This window comes from Carassius carassius, chromosome 29, assembly GCF_963082965.1.
Source record: "Carassius carassius chromosome 29, fCarCar2.1, whole genome shotgun sequence".
In the NCBI taxonomy this organism is placed as follows: Eukaryota; Metazoa; Chordata; class Actinopteri; order Cypriniformes; family Cyprinidae; genus Carassius; species Carassius carassius.
The window spans coordinates 6,655,271-6,676,335 of record NC_081783.1 but is presented as its reverse complement, the minus strand read 5'-3'; the positions used below and the strand labels follow the sequence as shown (position 1 = coordinate 6,676,335).

The following is a 21,065-nucleotide window of genomic DNA, read 5'->3' as shown; positions in this document are numbered from 1 at the left end:
TCTCAGGCTGTATAGTGTAACCCAAGCCTCCCCTGGGCTCTCTGTGAGATTTGTCTCTATGTGCTGTTTCTCATGACTCCGTATCTCCCAGCATGAGCCGAGAGAGGAACCTCAGAGAAACGCGGTGCTCCATCAGCGGCCCTCGCTGGAAAACACAACAGGAGCCTCTCGGCGGGTCAGAGGTCTCACTTCCTGTTTCCTCTCCGTACAGGGTCATCATAGGGTCTCTTCTGTCTATTTTTCCTTTTGTTACGGGGGCCTCACAGTTCAAATCAATGTCTCTATAATGTAGCAGTTGGATTATGCGAGAAAGAGGAAAGAGGAAGGAGGAAGCGCTCATGTGCACATGTGGCGCACTGCTTATTGTCTGTGCTTAAGATAAGCCTTCAGCGAGACCTGGGACATTTCTGTAAAAACACACACATTTCTAGACTGCATGTATGGATCTTTTCAAGCTGCTTGTATAGATCATACTATACTCTTATATCTGTCTGAATAAATGAGAAAAAGAGGTGAGGTTATAGTTCAAGAGCTTGAGGAATTATGTGATACACAAGAGGATTTTAGATAAAATTAGATAACCTAATCCTGTACATATGAAATGAATAATACAGAGGTATACTAAAAGACATTTAATGGGAAATTACTGTCTATTATGTTATTCAAATTAATCAAGCAGCAACATTGACAACAAAGAAAGAGAAAATCACAAACTTCTTTTGGCTAGATAACTGGAGCAGTCTAAAATCATACATGCATAATTTGGGCTAAAATAAAATACTTGAATTTAAAATCTAGTTGAATTAGTATTAGGGTGTTGTGTATAATCAAGCAGTAATTACAATTATGAAACTAACTGGTTTTTTTTTCCAAAAAATTATTCAGCTCACTAATAGGGAAGATTATGGTTTAAAAATGTCAATTCTCACACAGACATATTGTGTGGCTCTTGTGCATATATATGTAGCACATGAATCATGTGGACTACATTTAGCATTTTGCACATTGTATAGGAAAAGAGCAGCCAGCACATTCTTCAAAATATCTTCTTTATATATTGCACACATTTTTCGAGGGGATGAATATTTTTAAGTCCTCTTGGAAGTTTGCTGAGGCTCCCTAGTTGAGAACCAGTGCTTTAAAGCACACAGTGTGTGTCCATGAGAGAATGCTGGGCTGGGAATCAGATGGTGATATCAGATGCCCTGCTTTCAGCCACATGACTCTGGGAAGGATGGCGATAACATGTCAAGCCCTGCAGCAGAAGACAAGCAAAGCCTGTCCTCAGACACTAATTAGATTTAGCTAGCAGCCCTCATATCAGAAACTCTTTTAGCTCCCACTGCTCTGTCAAACAATCGCCTGCATTTAATGCAAACATGCCAACATTAACACCACTAGATAAAAGAGCTGTGAATTCTTTTCTCTTTTTTTGACTTCAGTTTTTTTAATTTTTTATTGTGAACAGCGTGGGATAAATCATACATACATTTCATTTCATCAGCTCTTCCAGACATATTTTTATACAAACATAAACAACAATGAAGCCAACCTTTCTGAATCTGTGTAGCATTGCCTTCCTTTTTTTTCTTCAAATGACCAATTCTTCAACAGATACCTTTGTTCAAAGGAACACAAATCTTTCATTTGTGCTTTCTTTGATAAATGGCTTTGTTACAGCATTGGGGAAGCTAGTACAGAGACTTGTGTAGATTGTAAAGGAACTGATTCAGACGAATGTGGTAAAACACTCATAAATCATCTTTGGAGAAGCCCACACCCAGGCCGCTAGAGGAGGCCTGCTCTTTGTGCTCCTGTCCCAACAGGTATTAGTTCTAGGAAATGAATCTGTCTCTTTCATCTGTCTCAGACGTACTGTGTCTTGCGTGAGTGCCTCTGCTTCAGACAGGTGAGAGTGGATGCTGGGACAGAAAGGGAATAAAGGTCCAGAAAACCCCCCTCTTTATCACCTCAAATTCAATAAATGTTGAGTAATGCATGAAATGTGTGCGCATGCGGGTTTGTAGTGAAGTTTCCATGACTCACACAGTGAAAATGTACCGGTTTTATCCCTTCTTTCCTCAAGTATGAACCAAAACAAGTAAAGTGGATGTAAGGTCCTCACACACTCTTGTGGCTGTTTCTGTGTGTGTGACCTTTGGATGGATTCATATAAATGAGGAAATTCAAAAGCGCTGTATGTAGGGCAGAGGTCATAATGTAATCATTTTAAGAATGTAGGAAATTACAATTCAAACGAAATTACACTGAGGTTAAGCACCAGGCTTATTTGATTATTCAGATTCTTTTCTAAAGAACGATGTGCGCTGCGAGCATTTGAGAGTGTTCATAGTGCTCCAGTTTAAAGCACAGCAGTGCTAGAAACTAAGTTTGGGATCAGTACGATTTTTTGTTTGTTTTTGAAATGTATGCTTACCAAGGATTGCGGGTATTTGAGCAAAGAAATACAGTAAAAATAGTAATATTATTACAATTTCAAATAACTGATTTGCATTTGAATATATTTTAAAATACAGTGTATTTTTATGATCCAATGCTAAATTACTCCGGTCTTCAGTGTCGCATGATCCTTCAGAAATCATTCTTACGTATATGTTGATTTGCTGCTCAAGAAACAGTATTGTCAATGTTGAAAACAGCTGTGCTGCTTAATATTTTTGTGGAAACTGTGATAGATTTTCTTCCCAGATTCTTTGATGAATAGAAAATTCAAAAGACCAGCAGTCTTTTGTAACACACATTTTTTGGTAACATTATAATAGTCTTTACTGTCACTTTTGATCAGTTTAATGCATCCTTGCTGAATAAAAGGAATTTCTCTCTCTCTCTCAAGAAAAAAATCTTACCGCAAACATCTGAACTGTAGTGCATGTAAGTGTAGCTGTTTCATATATAGTACAACAGTATGCAGAGCACCATATGAACAGACCACAAGCTACGGCACAAGTCCAGACATGCTTGTTTTTCCTCTTGAACAGTCCCAATACACGGTATGATGCTAATCAGAGGTAGGATGGAAAAAAGTCTATGCTACATTTCATCCGGTTTTCTTGGTTTCTTTCTCTCGCAGACACATAAACATATAGGCTGCTGTAAAGGGAAGCCGTGTCCCTGTACTGACCCTGTTTGGGTTTCACTTCAGAGCGGTGACACGCTGGATATGGTGCTGCAGTGCGAGGGCCAAACCACAGGCTTTATCTCCGTCCCCTCTGGGGTCTTTATACCCTGGCCATACACAACCCTCAGCTGCTCACTGCCGCCCCACAGCGTGTGTTGTGGTTACCAGAAGAAAAAGTCTTGTCCTCTCATGTTTTCTCCACAGTAGGTGGATTTGTTTTTTTTGTCAGTGTTGGAGATGTATTGTAGGACTGAGTCAGAAAGTCAAAAACCTGTATTGTGAGATTAAAAAGTCTTATTTTCTACTTTGTGGAGGTAATCTAGGCACATTTTAAGTGCTGTTTACTACAAAAATATCTTTTCATTGTTCAAAAATGAGTTTAAAGATAAACCCTCAGGGGTTTTCGAGAAGTTGCAAGGGAATGTAGAAAAACATGATATATATTTTATTTACAGAATCTTAGCAACCCCAAAGCAACACTCACCCACAAGACCATATCATCAGAGCGGCAGCAGGTTTTCTGCATGAGATCTGCGCTGGGCTAATCATTGTTTAGTCATGGTCTTATAATTTCCAGAAACCCGTCTGTGAGTTTTCTCCTCTTATACGCTCCATTGCTCGTCTGCTTGATTAAACAGTAAACTGCCATGTGGCATTACTATATTGCTCTGAGCGCTGACCCTGAGCAGAGTTCAGGCCTGGTGTGGGGCTTAGCGACAGGCCTGTGGTCACTGCGTCTCTCTCGCGGCTGAGCACTTCGCCATGTGTTGGCCTTTTGTGAGTTTGTGAGCTGAGTTTTCCTTTGCGTTCTCTGCAGTAAGGAAAAGAAGGGATCGCATGGCTGAACAGACACTAATTGCATTTTTTGCATTGAGCTCCGCTGCATTCCATGAGCTCTGTGTTCCCGAAGCCTCTGGACCGCAGAGAGAAAGAGGAGGAGGGGAGTCCTCCAGTTGATTTATCAAGCATATTTTGTTTTATTTGTGTTCTCTGTGCTTCCTTGAGGCTCTCCAGTACACGCCAGGCTTGTTTTATAGCAGCAGCATTACTGCATCTGACACATAGCATTGTGTTCTCACACTGACAGTATTGATCTATATGACAGTATTGAAGAAAATGAAAGCGATATCCGGTTTAATGTATTGAGTAACTGAAAATATTTATCAGTGTTTATCATGTGTTGGCCAATGGGAATTGTTACCACAGTTATTACATGTTGGTTTGATAGGGCACAGGGCTTTATAAGGTCAGCTGAAAGATGCAAATTACATTATGCAAATTACTATATGTGACCCTGGAGCACAAAACCAGACATAAGTGGCACAGGTATATTTGTAACAATAGCCAGCAATACATATGGGTCAAAATGATCGATTTTTCTTTTATGCCAAAAATCATTAGGATATTAAATAAAGATCCCGTTCCATAAAGATATTTTGTACATTTCCTACTGTAAATAGATCATAACTTAATTTCTTATTAGTAATATTCAATGCTAAGGCTTCATTTGGACCACTTTAAAGGTGATTTTCTCAGTATTACGATTTTTTTGTGCCCTCAGATGCCAGATTTTCAAAAAGTTTCACAAAAGTATTTAGCAAATATTAGGTAGCCTAACTGTTTTTAACACTGATAAAAATAGGAAATGTTTCTTGAGCAGCAAATCATTATATCAGAATGATTTCTGAAGGATCATGTGACACTGAAGACTGGAGTAGGCTAATGATGCTGAAAATTCAGCTTTGCATCACAGGAATAAATTACATTTTAATTACATTTTAAATCATTTTCAAAAAGAAAGCAGTTATTCTAAACTGTAATAGTATTTCACACTACTACTGTATTTTTGAGCAAATAAATCCAGTCTGTGTGAGCATAAGAGACTTATTTCAAAAATCTTATGAACCCAAACCTTTGAAAGCTATTTTAACCGACCATCGTCCAGCATTCAGTATTGATCCACTCGGTCTGTCAGACCACAGCTCCACCTCTGAATTTTACAAATTTGCTCTTAATAAAATCTCATTAACATAAGAAGCTGGGCCACATTTACCAAGGAATCAAACCCAGTGTTTAGAGAATAGACTACATACTGCTTAAGTTGTCTGACTTGCTGAAAATACAGTGTTTGTGCGCCTATCACTGTGTAACAGATTTGTTCTTTTTTCAAACAATGGGTGACTAATTCACTCCATTATTTTATATAGCTTCATAAAAGCGTATATTTCAAAACACTGAGTTGTTAAATAAGTTCATAGTGCATTTTCAGTGTTCCTGATGTATTCAGCACACAATGTGTGACAAAAATAGACTCCAAAATACTAGTCGTTGTCGCACGTTCTTCTGTTACACAGCATTGTTTACAGTGTGAGCTATGAGTGATGCTGTAACTTCTTAACATGGTAAGCAAAATAAATGTATTCTGCCTTTGCATGCAATACAGTTTATTGCCCTAAAGCAGAAGTGTACAGAAATGTACTTCAACCAGCCAAACCAAAGCATCCTGTGCTACCTCAGCTGGCCACTGCACATGTGTGTTTGTGTGTGTGTGTGTGGGGGGGGGGGGGGGGGGGGGGGCATGTGGCTGTGCTCCATCGATTCGGCCTACTCTCCATACACCCAGTGCCAAACGCTCAGCCAAACAGTTGTCCTGAAGCTTTTCTCTTTTCTTTTCTCTCTCTATACCTTTTTTAGAGTTTGTTTTAAAATACACATTTCTCTCTCTCTTTTTCTCTTTATGACTGTTTGCTTTCAGAGTTTAAATGGTTTGTGGGGACGGCCCGTCTCACGTCGTTACTGGGCAACGGTCTTCAGGAAGGAATTCCGAGCCCTCAGTAAATGTGCGTAGGGCTTAGACTCATGCAGCTCTCCAAAAACATGCTGTTGAAACTAGAGAGCCGAGTGCATTAAAGGCCCATTCCTCGCACAGGGAAAACAGGCGCGTTGTTGTTATTTCAGTTTCATGAACAGCACAAGTCATTGAGGGAGTGTGGTTTACCTAGGTGGCGCTATCCCGAGCTCATTTTCACACCGTTATCAGCCGTGTTTTGTCCGTTTTATGCTTTTCCCTGTCATTGCCGGTGGGCAAGCTGCATAAATGAATCAGTTTCTCTGTCACTGCTATAACCGGCCCTGCGGACTTGTTCAAACAGAGGCGGTCTGTGCCTCCCGTGTTTCAGGCCTGAATAGAGCCTGTGTGGAGATCTGGTGGAACATGTTGTATGACTTTCCCTGCCGACCTCCTGAGAATGTGCTGACATTAAATCACAGATGGAGGGGTTTGTATGTTTAGTAAGGCTGTTTATCTTCTGAGGGTTATAATATAATAATTATCCATTATTTAAAAGAGAGAGAGAGAGCTGTGTGCTGGTCAGAAGCTGTTGCCCTATGATTTGTTTCAGAGCGAAGCCATCCATAGCCAGACCCATCTGATCTCAATTTTCTCCTGTAGACAAAAACAACAACAGCGACGAAAAAAAAAACAGCATCAACAAGCACATGCTTGTGTCCGCACATCGGAAGGAAATCAATAAAAGAGGGAGACAGAGTAGAAAGATTAAAGGAAAAGCAGAAGACAGAGGGGGGCGATGGAATTTTCAGCAATTATAGTTTGGCAAAACACAACAGCGGTCGATGTAGGAATCAACTCATTTAATGTTTATCCTTTTATGCATGACTCTATTTCAATGCAGTACTGTTTAAAAAGAATGAATGAATGGCTTGATGAGATCATTTAACTTTATATATTTAACCTTATCATGCTCAAAATCAATCCTCAATGTGAAGTTTTATACATAGCACATATGCCGCACACATAATGCATATTGAGCAATTTATGAAATTAAATTTTTGTCAGGAAGCAGCTGATCTGTTTAACCCTAAATTAAATCTAAATAATTGGTGGATGCATACTTATCAACATCAAGAATTTATGTTAAAAATAATACTGGAAGTGAAGGTTCTTCATCTGGTCAAAATGGTTTTCTTTTGAAAATTTTTAAACAAATTTTCCCTTTTTAAAATGGTCCTGCAGGGTGTATAAATTTGACATATATTTTTTTTAATGAATGTAGAATCATATCAGCTCACATGTTATTATGCATAATAATTATAAAATAATTCATGAAATACTGTTTAAAATAATTTGCTGGACTGTAAAAGAATAGAATGTCAACTGCCAATAAAATCCAAAACCAAATTCTGTTGTTATTAGTTCTGCAATTAGTTTTTTTATCTTGCACAGTCATCTCTCAGATATTACTCAGAGCCTGTACAGTAAATCTAACTAGCTTCCACCCATCGTGTTGGCCATTTTTCTCAGTACGCTGAAATCACTGTGAAAAAATATTTGACTTTTAGCACTTCCGAATTTATCTCACCATGACTTTGTTTGACAGTGTTCATCTACAGTGTAATTGTGATCTGAAAACAAATCCATAAACCTAACCTCATACTGTTATACGATACAATTTCTAGAGCAAGGATTCCAAAACGTTTTTTCAACCAAACCTCTTTGACCAAAAATATTTACTTGAAAGTGTCCCTTGAGTTTTCAATTTAATATTGCAAAAATTTAACACATTTCCACACCCCAGTTTGGAAAACCCTGTCCTAGGGTAGCATCCAATAGCGGTTATTGCATATCTGTTCATTATAAGCATAATTTTTTTTCCCAGTTTTCCACCACCCTCAATGCTAACCGTCTTTTCTCTGTAGCTTTTGCAGATGGTGACATTGCCCGAAAAGCGATGGAGGGCTCGACCAGGAGGGGGCGCTGCGAGGAGAGTCCCAGCTGGACAAGGCCAGGCAGATGAGGATGAGGAGGGTCTAGAAAGCGGGGACTGTGATGATGAAGATGAGTGTACTGGTGTTTCTGGACTCGGGCCGCCTCCGAGACGCAAACGCCTGCGCATCTTTGCAGGTCAATGATATAGCATCTATTGGAACTACTTTTTAGTGTCAGTGAGTTTTTAACTGGTGCTATGTTATCTGTGTTAAATGTTTAGATCACCCAAAAATGACAATTCTGTCATTAATTACTAACCCTCATGTTGTTCTTTGGAACACAAATTAAGATATTTTTGATGAAATCCGAGAGCTTTCTGACCCTCCATAGACATCAACACAACTACCATGTTCAAGGCCCAGAAAGGTTGTAAGGACATCATTAAAATTGTCCATGTGATGTCAGCAGCACCATGTATCTACTGTCGTATTATTGTAAATGTACATCGAAGACGCAGAAGAGGAGACATTATTGAATAAAGCTGTTATTTTTGTTTTCTTTGTGCACAAAAAGTACATTTACATTTAGTCATTTTGCATATAAGTTTTCTCGTATAGCTTCATAAAATTACTGTTAAACCATTGATGTCACATGGACTATGGGCCTTGAAAGGTTGTATGGCTGTCTATGTAGGGTCAGAAAGCTCTCGGATTACATTCAAAATAAAGTCTTACGGGTTTGAAACAACATGAGGGTGAGTAATTAATAACAGAATTTTTGGATGAACTAACCCTTTAAAATTGCCCCAACTTCACAGGTTACAGGTAGCCATGTATTATCAGTGACCTCACAACGCTATCATTGACCGAGAGAACAAGCAGGGTACATGGGAGATGTTCCCTTTGATGCAAAACAAAGCACAAAAGAACCAACAAACCATGTTAGTGCAAAGAAACTAAACAGAGGCAAAGAATAACAGTAGAAGGGCAGGAACAAGGAGTTTGATACTGACTGACAAAGCTGGACCAGCTGAGCAAACACAACAGAGGGAATTGTCGTCCTGGCTGTCTTGTTGTGGCAGAGATTTAGGCTCTCAGGGTAGCGCCGCAAGGGGCCCAGGGTTACACTGAGAATCCCACTTAAAGCACATGTGAAAGGACAGGATAATGCACATATCAGCACTCAAATTTACACAGAGGAAGTGAAGCAGTGATAAAACGTCCAGCATCAAGTGCTGAGGTCTGAAAGCTCTCTGAACTTCATAGCCGGTGGTGTTTGTGTGCGTGTCCTACCTCCCTCTTGCAGAAGATTTACTGCTTTAATTATTAAGAATGAAGAGAATGCGTTTTGGGCTCTGGGATGAACAGTTGGCGATATATCTTTCCTGTCTTGGAATTTTTTTATATCCCGCTCCTCTTCTCCAGTCCTCTCTCAATCTCTGTTTGTTTGTTCGTGTGTGTGTGTGTGTATGTTAGGTCGGTGGGTCGCGACCAAAGAATGAATCACAGGATTGTTCCAAAAGCATTGTGGACAGCAGGGCAAAACAATGCTAAATGCTAATAATAAAAAAACAACCATACAATAAATCATTCAGGTTAGGACACTTAGGAGGGAAAAGAAATCACTTCTGATATCTCTTATTGTTGATGTCAGAGGCTGTGCAAACTTTGAGGTTTTGGCACAAGTTAATCTACTAATATGGTTAATGATAATACAGTATGTTTAGCCCTGTGTTGATTCTGTGTGTTAATTAGGTACATTTTTATTCTGCATGACCATATTTTGGATCCCTTAATCCGACCCCATACCTAAATTTAACAACTACCTTTGTTAGGCAGACAAGCAAATGAGGAGTTTATTGAGGGAAAAGTTGTTTATAATAGTGAATATGTGTTCCCTATTCTAAAGTGTTACCAAAAAAACATTTCTTGCTTCTTTTTCTGCATAAAGGCATGAGTGCTACATTTTTAAAGACATTTCAAGTCATTTTTAAATATCAGACGAGGCTGTTTACTATAACAAGGGCGATTAAATGGATAGTTCACCCAAAAATGAAAATTACCACATGATTTACTCACCCTCAAGACTTTGGTGTATTCAACTTTCTTTTCAGACCAATACGGTCAGTTATATTTTTAAAAAATTCACTTTTCCAAGCTTCTTAATGACTGTGAATGGTGTTCGAGATTTTGAATCTAATTAATGCACATCCATCCAGCATAAAAAGTGCTCCACATGGCTCCATGGGGGTTAATAAAGGCCTTCTGAAGTGAATCAATGTATTTTTGTAAGAATAATATCCATATTTTAAACTTAATATCTATAACCATAATCTCTAGCTTCTGCTAACATGCACGCGTTCCAGAGAAAGTGGTATTCCATTTATATTTTTCTTACACAAATGCATCAGTTCACTACATGTGGAGCACTTTTTATGATATATGGATGGACTTTTTTGGGTTTTAAAATCTTGACACCCATTCACTGCCATTATGAAGTTTGGAAGAGCCAGGACATTATTATAATTTTTTTATTTAACTCAGATTGTATTCATCTGGAAGAAGAAAGTCATATACACCTAGATGGCTTTCGGGTGAGTAAATCATTAGGTAATTTTCATTTTTGGTGAACTATCCCTTTAACTTTCAAAAACAGTAGTAATCAGTTCTGCTGTTTATGCATTTACAACTCCTATTAGGCTAATATTATGTTCAAAGTTTTACATTTTGTCATACCAATGCAGTTTACAGTCATACCTATATGTTGTTCAATATTTGACCAATATTCTTGCTCAAGTATTGTTCAAATACATCTGTTTGTTTTAGTGTAAACCTTTAGGCCTCTGATGAAACAGGTACACAGATAACAGCAGATAGTTGCAGTTCAGCCCTGCTGTCTTTTCATCCCATTTTGGTCGTTCGGGGAGGGGGCAGGAAGCCAGAATGCTGAAGGTCATCCATAGGCAGGTTTACTAATGGAAGTCCTGTCTGTGCCTGGTGTGCTGAGATGGACGACGTAGATCTGGTTTCTCAAAAGAGACGCAGCTTCGGCACTGCGCAGGGGCCTGGGGAGCGTGACGGACTGAACAACAACTAGGTGCAGACAGGCCGCACCTCGGGACCAGACCCCTCCGTAAATCAAAGTTGTCAGCTGGACAGTAATTTTGTGGATGTTCTGAATGATCCAGATTGACTGATAAATCGTCATTCGCTCTGGGAAGAGATTCCAGGCCTCCTCGCCCCCCAGGACTGCCCCCAACCCCCATACCAGCCCATGCATTCCAGGCCAGCAGAGCTATTCCTGGATACGGGCTCTGTGTGTGTCCTGTGCACACCCCCCGAGATACACACAGCCGGCGCTGAGGTCGTGTCATCTGCCTCACCACACTCGCTTTAATGTCAGCTGCCCGCTTAGGACAAGATTATGTGAGCAGCGGGGCAGTCCAGCACTAATCAAACATGCTGTTATCACATGTTTAATAATGCTTCATGAGAAATGGTTAGTATGAGATACTCTAGTTGTTTAAAACTGAAATATTGATGTCAGTATGGCGTAAACTTTTTGTAAAATAAGTGTATACAGTGCCTGGTAGTTTGGACAATCGTGTGATCTCAGAGTGGTTTCATGTTAGTGTGCATGATTTTAAACGTATGTTTTTTAAAAAATTGGTTTATTTCTTTGCGTGCAATTGACTGATTTTCACCTTTGTACAACAGACCTGTTCCAAGTGTGAAATATAGTTTATACAGCAGTTCTATAAACAAGACATTAATAATGAATAACTGGCTAGTTATTAAGTTTATTTTTTCGGTGCCAACATAAATAGTTGCAAAAAGAAGCAAAAGCGGAGTCAAGTGTTTTCAAAGAACAACACAGAGACAAACATTTAGAGTGATACAAAGTGAAACGGCTCAATTCTTCACAATATGGTTCGGTTTGTTAACATTAGTTCATGCAGTTGGTATTATAAACTAACAATAAGCAGTGACCTTTTTATAGCATTTTATTAATCATGGTTGATGTTTATTTCTAAATGCATACCAGAACATGTTTAACCCTTTAAAGCTGGATATAATTATAATAAGGAATTATATTTTCACATTAATGTATTGTGAATGAATACGAAATATAATAAACAACATATCAATAGTATATTTATAAATTAGCATTAAGCTAGGTTAATAAATTATTAAAATAATATTTTTAGTAATTATAAAGTAATAATCTTTCAAACTGATGTAATACTGAATAGAAACTGTATACTGTATAGATAGATAGATGGTGTCATCACTGCCTTTTTTTCTTTATGAGCTTCCGACCCTTTCTATCACACTTTCTCATCTTTTTCTCCACCCAAACCCTGAACGATCACCCCATTTTGTGTCTCCAAACAAAGTATCTCATTCAGCCTATCTGATGCAAGTGCTTAGTTGCTTTCCTGACATTTCCCACCCTCTCTGCGCTCCTTGGTTCCCTTCTCATTTTATCAAGGAGGAGTCCAGGAGGAGTTGATGAATGTAGCTATCACCGAAAGGCCAAACCCCTGGAGTCGGGGGTTTTTGGAGAGAGCCGGTTGGAGTATGCAGCCTTGACCACTCCGCCGCACAGCATGGGCCCTGTCAAAAGAGCTCTTGTTATTTTCCAGTGCTCAGCAGACGTTTGGTCACTGTAAGTGCTGAGGAGCATTTTTTCTTTGAAGCTCTTTGGCCCTTTATCAGCAGGCGAGGGTTAGCAAAATACAATGTGGAAATATTCCTGTAATGTGAAACACACAGCTCGCTGTGAGAGCCTGGGCAGGGCTCAAGTCTCAGGTCTAATACAGATTTACTTAAGATATGGAGAGAGTAAGAGAGATGGAGAGGAGAGGAAATTTTGTGATGGATGGTGTGAATTTGTGAGGTAAACTACAGGCGCAAGTATTCAAATGCAAGCACATTTTTTTTCGCAGCATAAATAGTTTCATCCTTCCTCTGATGTTGGGGTTGGAATGCTAACAGGCTCCATGTGTCACCTCTGACCTCTAGCACCTGATAGGTGAGGAGCAAAGCACACGTTTTCCATTACAGCACAGGCTTTCTGCAGCCGCTCTGTGCCACAGCTGTAAACAAGCTGCACATGAGGCCGGCTGGCCTGCCTAGTGTTAGTAGCATGCGCTGTCAATCTGTGTTTGTGAACTCGTCTGAGTTTGTGTTTAAGTGAGGAAGTATACTTTTATGTGTGTGTGTGTGTGTGTGTGTGTGTGTGTGTGTGTGTGTGTGTGTGTGTGTGTGTGTGTGTGTGTGTGTGTGTGTGTGTGTGTGTGTGTGTGTGTGTGTGTGTGTGTGTGTGTGTGTGTGTGTGTGAGTGGGTGGGTTTAATTAGCTCTGCTTTGAGGAGAAATCTAAGCTAGTTAAATATGGAAACATCTCCCTTTTGTGGAAATGAGTCACAAATAAACTAAATTAAAGTTTTTGGTAACACTTTACTGTGTGGTTCAATTAGTTAACATGAGGCATAAACTTATAATGAACAACTTTTTTTACAGCATTTATTCATAGTTAATATTAATATGTAAATATAAGGTAACACTTTTTTAAGGTGTCCTTTGGTTACACCTTAAAACTTTTGGTTACACATTACTTACTATTATAATAACAATAAATGATGCATAATTACATCTAAGTAACCCTTATCCTAGTTCATTAATATGACATATTAAAATAAAGTGTTACCCAATATACTTTTAATTCCTTTATGTTTTTAATGTATTAATGTTAATTAATACCACTTTATGCAACAATTTTTATGTCAATGTTACACAATTGTTAAATGTTATTTTGGTAACACGTTACAATAAGGTTTCATTTGATAACATTATTTATCTACCTTAGTTAACATGGACTAACCATTAAAAAAATATTAATCTTAATGTACATTTCCTGTTATTTACTCATTTACATTATTAAAATCAAAATTTGTATCTGTTTCTATTATTTATTAGACCTGATCTTTGAACTAGCATTGAACAATTGTATGTTAATTAACTAAATTAAGATTTATGAAATACTGTAATACTTTTTTGCCTGTTTTTATTTAATGTCATTTAATGACATTTTATTAATAATAATAATATTCATAATAAATTCTTAATGCATTAGCTAATGATAACTGTTGCTTCAACTAATGTTATGTGAACCTTAACTTTTAAATTGACATGGTTACATTAAGTTATCTTAATTTATTTAATAAAAAAATACCACTATTTTAATGTATTTAATTTGAATTTTAATGTATTTAATTTTTAAGATGGATTTAGAGTTTGAGTTAATCTGCAATATTTATGTTTAGGTTTATACAAGAACACAAGTCTCCAGTGCTTCCTGATTTAGATAAACAGTGTGTACGTGTGTGAATGTGCGTGTGTATGCAGGTATGGGAATGCATGTCATGTTTGTGTGTGTAAGGGCATATTCAATGGTGTTTGGACTGCAGATGTTTGGCTGCAGTGGCCCAGGTGCTTGGAGCTACAGACAACACAGATGTCTGGTCAGTGTAATGTGGAAAATCAACTTGAAACACACTTGGAAATGAACAGGGCCAAAATGTTCAGGAAATGAGCAAGAGTAAAGTCATTTTTCAGTTATCTTTAGCTTCCTGTTATATATGGTGAATGTCAACCCAGTAAGACCAAAACCAATAAGACTCACTGCTCACCAAGTCTGCATTTCTTTGATCGGAAATACAGTATATGAAATATTAATTGTATTAAATATTGAATGTAAAATGCAATTAATTCCCGTGATGCAAAGCTGAATCCTCATCATCAATTCTCCAGTCTTCAGTGTCACATGGTCCTTCAGTAATCATTCTTATATGCTGATTTGCTGCTCAATAAACATTTCTCATTATTGATAATGCTGAAAACAGTTGTGCTGCTTACAATTCTTTCAGTATTTTATGAATATAATCAGAATTTAACGTCTTATATATTACAAATGTTTATCAATGTAAGTGTTCTTGCAAGTTTTTTATCAATTTAATGCATTCTTAATTTCAAACCTTTTAATGGTAGAGAAACATGGTGGTTGTTTATGGATAATATATGTTTTCCAGCATTCTCTAACATCCTAATGTAGTTTTAGATCCATCTGGTTTACCGGTGTGCCACTTCCTGTTTCTGTTTCTTTGCTCTCTTTCTTAATTTGTTAATTGTTTTGCATTAAGTAACTTTAGAAATGATTATATCTTAGGTTCTCTTAAAGGGATAGTTCACCTAAAAATTTAAAATCTGTCATGAGATTCCCAACCTATATGGCCTATTTCAGTAGAACACAATAGGAGAAATTATGAATGAATGAATGAAAGGGCACTGACGCATTCAAACTTCTAATTAAATTCTAGGATGTTAAGATTTCTCACCTTACAAATGAAAAATGGTAAATTCTCAGCACTTGTGACCTGTAGAGTTAGATTAAGGCTGTTTCCAACATGAGAAAAGTGAGATCAGTAAACTGGAAAAGAGAGCAGATGGTGTTTTTTTTTCTCTTTGAGAAAGAAGCAATGGCACCATCGCATCTGCAAATAATCCTGATCACAGAGAGAGGAAGTTTGCCATGAGAAACAGCCCAGTGGATCTGGCTCCTTCTACAAGGGGTCCTTATTTCTTCCTCTGTATATAAACAACAATCCCTCCCCACACACACTCACACACACACACAACCCGTATGCACTTAACAGATAACCACATATACAGAGAAATAATGATACCTAACCAGCATTTGTGTAAACAGTGCCTGACTCGATATGCACAAGAGCTGGATGGATTACATTTACAGTCATTCCCATTGAGGAAGGCTTAACAAAGTGGTTGGGAGTTTATGGCATCTCACCAAACATTGTTGTATGCGGTAGCCTGGCTTCAAAGACTGACAAAGGTGATGTTGTCACATTAAAGCAAGAGGATAGTGAAGGAAGTCTGACAGTTATTACAAAAAAACTAAAAACTAAAAACTAAAAAACTATTAGAATCAAATTTCACACCTTTTTTCTCAGTCCAATACATGTTTGTGCTTGAGCGTTCTCAAAAGAAAGTGTTTGTTTGTGTAAGAGTTTCGACGTCCAGAATTGATTCCAGACATCTTGCTGCGTATGTCTGTCATCCACCACGACGTCTGGAAGCAAAAACTGTCTCACCTACTGTGGCTCATCCGTAAACTGGGATGCACAGAAAGTGTCATGAGGATGCTTTTGAGGTTAAAGGGTTAGTTCGCCCAATTTGCTAAATTATGTCATTAATAACTTACCCTCATGTTGTTCCAAACCCGTAAGACCTCCATTTATTTTTGGAACACAGTTTAAGATATTTTAGATTTAGTCCGAGAGCTCTTAGTCCCTCCATTGAAGCTGTGTGTACGGTCTACTGTCTATGTCCAGAAAGGTAAGAAAAACATCATCAAAGTAGTCCATGTGACATCAGAGGGTCAGTTAGAATTTTTTGAAGCATCGAAAATACATTTTGGTCTAAAAATAGCAAAAACTACAACTTTATTCAGCATTGTGTTCTCTTCCGTGTCTGTTATAAGACCGTTCAAAACAAAGCAGTTTGTCATATCCGGTTCGGGAACGAATCATTCGATGTAACCGGATCTTTTTGAAACAGTTCACCAAATCGAACTGAATCATTTTAAACGGTTCGCGTCTCCAATACGCATTAATCCACAAATGACTTAAGCTGTTAACTTGTTTAATGTGGCTGACACTTCCTCTGAGTTAAAACAAACCAATATCCCGGAGTAATTCATTTACCGAAACAGTACACTGACTGAACTGCTGTGAAGAGAGAACTGAAGATGAACACCGAGCCGAGCCAGATAATGACTCGTTCACGAGTCAAGAAACGGTTCTGTCAGACGTGTCCGATTCGAGAACCGAGGAGCTGATGATACTGCGCATGTGTGATTCAGCGTGAAGCAAACCGACACACAGAGCGTCTGAACCGAACTGATTCTTTTGGTGATTGGTTCTGAACTGATTCTGTGCTAATATTATGAGCGCTGGTAAACCGAAGGCTTGCAGTCATCGCCAATGACGCCATTATGTCGAGCGAAAAAGAAACGGTGAACCGTTTTCTTCAACCTGTTTATTGAATCGAACTGTCAGAAAGAACTACTGGTGATCCGAAAACTGATGCAACCGTTTCTTTACTCGTGAACGAGTCATTATCTGGCTCGGCTCGGTGTTCATCTTCAGTTCTCTCTTCACAGCAGTTCAGTCAGTGTACTGTTTCGGTAAATGAATTACTCCAGGATATTGGTTTGTTTTAATTTAGAGGGAGTGTCAGCCACATTAAAAAAGTTAACAGCTTAAGTCATTTGTGGATTAATGCACAAACCGTTTAAAATGATCCGGTTACATCGAACGATTCGTTTTAGCGAACCGGATATGACAAACTGCTTTGTTTTGAACTGTCTTACAACAGACACGGAAGAGAAGACAATGCTGAATAAAGTCGTAGTTTTTGCAATTTTTAGACCAAAATGTATTTTCGATGCTTCAAAAAATTCTAACTGACCCTCTGATGTCACATGGACTACTCTGATGATGTTTTTATTAACTTTCTGGACATGGACAGTATACTGTACACACAGCTTCAATGGAGGGACTGAGAGCTCTGACTAAATCTAAAATATCTTAAACTAAGTTCTGAAGATAAATGGAGGTCTTACTGGTTTGGAACGACATGGGGGGTGAGTTATTAATGACATAATTTTCATTTTTGGGTGAACTATCCCTTTAATAAGGATTTAGTTAGAGACAGTTATTTCTATGACAAGCATCACAATAGACTCTAACAGTCTGGTAAGGAACAAAAAAATCCCATTCAGTTACTCCTGGCCTTAAGTGGGCAAGGAGGAAGGCACAGAGAACCTAAATGTAAATTTATTTAAAATTATAATAACCCGAAAACAAACTATGAACTTAATCCAAGACAAGAAACAAATCGATGAGCTATGAGCTTGACAATAAACTATGACCTAACACGTGGATACAGAACAGCATAACTTTCTTCAATACATGACAAATCTCCGGGGAACACATGACAAAAACCACCAATGACAGAATAGAAAAAGATATCAAGACAATGACTGTGAACCAGTGAGAAGACAGAACTGATGACAAGATAGTAAGACAATGAACCAGTGAGAACATGACCCAGGAAACGAATGGGATACAGATCATATGACGTGAAACCATGAATGAAACTATGATGATGAGGAAGTACAAAATAAAAGACATCACTAAGCACATCTTTTTATTTTTTTCTATGGAAGAAATTAATGGAATATTTTTACAAGCGTTTCTGAGGAGTGAGTTCATGTATGCCATCAGCTCAGCTAATTGGCCTTTGCACCATGAGCTACTCGTATTCCCACTCTGGTAAGATCTGTCTCTGAATTTCGTAGATCCCTCTTTGTTTTGTGCGTGTCCATTTCTTTCTGTGTCTAATCTGAACTTTAGAGCTAAAAATATGTTTTAGAAGATCTAATTATGTGCAGATTAAGTGAGAGGAGCACTATAGCTGACACCAGTGGCTTCGCTCACACTGGGTTGTGCTAATTAATATGTGTTGACTTGAATTTGCCCCACAATGGCACCCATTGAAGAGTTGATGGGGAATGCTCACATGGGGTTAGGATTTTTCACAAAGAAAAAAAAATCTTCAAACATACATTCTTATAGTGTGTTAGTCTGTCATGGCTAAAGAGTTTTTAATAATTTACCTCCAAACAAAATCTAATTGTTTTCAGACCTTTTGACTTCCTTAACCATATATTGATTAAATACTTTTCAATGCAAAAGGATTTCATGCTTAAGACTTTTATGCTTACCAAGGCTACATTTATTGGATAAAAAAATACAGTAAAAATAATACAGTAAAATGTAGTTTATTCCTGTTGTAAACAGTTGTGTTGCTTAAATATTTTAGGATTCTTCAGGATGATGAAAAGAAAATTAAAAATAACTTAATTTGGTCACACTTTATTTTAAAGTCCAATTCACATCATTAACAAACCATTGCCTATTACTTTTGCCTCAATGAACTGCTGTTTTGCTGCTTATTAATAGTTAGTTAAGTAGTTGTTAAGTTTAGGTATTGGGTAGGATTAGAATGTAGAATATGGTCGTGCAGAATATGTGCTTTATAAGCACTAATAAACAGACTATATGTTAATAATAGGCATGCTAATAAGCAATTAGTTAAATTAGTCAATTAGTCAAATAGTGAGAAAAGTGCAAGCCAGCATTTATTTGTAAAAAAATGTTTTTTGTAAAATTATCAATTAAAAATAAAAATATAAAATTACAGTTTCTTTTGATTTAATGCATCTGCTGGTTTATTTATTTATTTATTGAATGGAATTGCAAAATAAAGCGGAAAGATCCGCGAGCCGAGACTCGAACTCGGGCTGCCCAGAGGCAATAGCGCTATTGGCGCCGGCAAAACAAATCAACTGTCAAAAAAATCTAAATATACCAATTGTGATTGGTCGTCTTACATGTCATCCAGAAAGCCCTTTCTTAATGATCTCCCAAGCATATCCCAAGCAAAAGAACCATTGCTGCTACTGTAAACAACATAACAGCATTGCTATTAATCAGTGTGCAGTAGCGGCATCTCTGTGTCCTCTAGTTGTGTCTGGATGTGCTTTAGCTGTGTCTCAGGGCTCTGTAACTGTGTCTTGGCCTCCTCATGGCTGGCTAGTTTTTCTTGGCTAGCTGCTGGGTGCCTGCTGTAGTGTGCCTGTGGTCAGGGTGATGGGTGTGGAGACATACGCTCACATTCCTCCCTCTGTCCTGTCCAGAAGCAGCAGCAGCAGCCCGAGACTCCGTGCTGTATGTGGGAGCATATAATGTGTTTACAGAGGGTATTATGTGTTGACATCTTGTTTTGTATATACAGAGGTGTAGAAGCTGCTGTAATAACATATTTTATATATGATATACATTTCAGATTTTTTTTATTTGTTTAAATGTTTTTTAAATACAGTAATATTGTGAAATATCATATTTTAAAATGTCTTTTTTTATTTTAACATATTTTAGAATGTAATTTATTCCTGTGATGCAAGCTGAATTTTCAGCATCATTACTCCAGTCTTTAGTGTCACATGATCCTCCCAACAGTTGCAACATTAGCAGTCTCTTTCTTCTAGGAAAACACTTTTGCACAGAATGCTGTCCAATAAAATGCTGTTTAGAATGTTTTCTTTAGAATCTTTTAGATGTCCTTCCACCTAATACTACCTGCAATACAGCAAATACCAAATAACTATCATAATGGTTCAAGAGGAAATAAAGAAAGTAAAAAAATCCCTCAAATCTTGTGGCTTTTTGAAGAAAGTAGATTGGGGGGGGGGGCTCTTTTGACTTGGGCCAGAGTAGGCAACCACCTATCAACTAACCAAAGTTCCCTAGCAACCAGTCAAAACACTTTGGCAACTGCTTAACACGTATGTAGCAACTTGCAGCAGCTAGCAAACAACTACTCAGCGACAACATAGTAACATCCTACAAACCAGCCACAACATATTAGCATCATGCACTGCTGAAGAGTCACATTTCCTTCATTAAATGTAATATAACTAGATTTCTAAACTAAGAGCTCATTTGGCACGAAGTGTATACATATAAGCTCAGTCCTTATAGAATTATGGTTCTGTTGAAATACTCACAAAACGAAAACATGCCTCTCATCAGTCTGGCCTACATAGTTAACAATGTATACAGCCTCCGCGGTAGGACATTCATCAAAATATAATAGCTCTTTAGAGAGATTCAAAAAGATTTGAAATGCAGTCCATCAGACAGCGCAGGATCTCTGCCAACTTCCAGACAGACCTCCACCTGGACATACAGTTGCCGTGTTTATTCTGGAGCTGCTGTCCGCCTTACAGGTGTTCTCCAGGACTAGATAAGTAGACGGAATGTCTCCAAACACAGGTGCTTCTTATGAATGTGGCCAATACTGTTTTTCATTGCTGCTACATTTGTGGAGTCGGGGTTATGAAAACACACAAAATGACAAAAATGTAAGAGAGCATTCCTTCAGCATAAATGTCCTTTAGATATCAGGACATCTGATTATGAATCTTTCCAGATATCTTTTTATTTTTATAGCAGTTTAAGTATCATATATAAAGACACTTTATTATAAATTAC

The 21,065-nt window shown here is 37.9% G+C and overlaps 1 protein-coding gene across 1 annotated transcript in view; it reads left to right on the top strand.

The window, feature by feature from the left end:
* The window catches only part of LOC132109500 (glypican-3), a 129,344-nt gene that overhangs the window by 99,578 nt on the left and 8,701 nt on the right, over positions 1–21,065 (top strand). Inside the window, exon 7 of the mRNA XM_059515617.1 lies at positions 7,856–8,060. Within this exon, the coding sequence (XP_059371600.1) occupies positions 7,856–8,060 (205 nt within the window). The remainder of the gene's footprint in view (positions 1–7,855; positions 8,061–21,065) is intronic.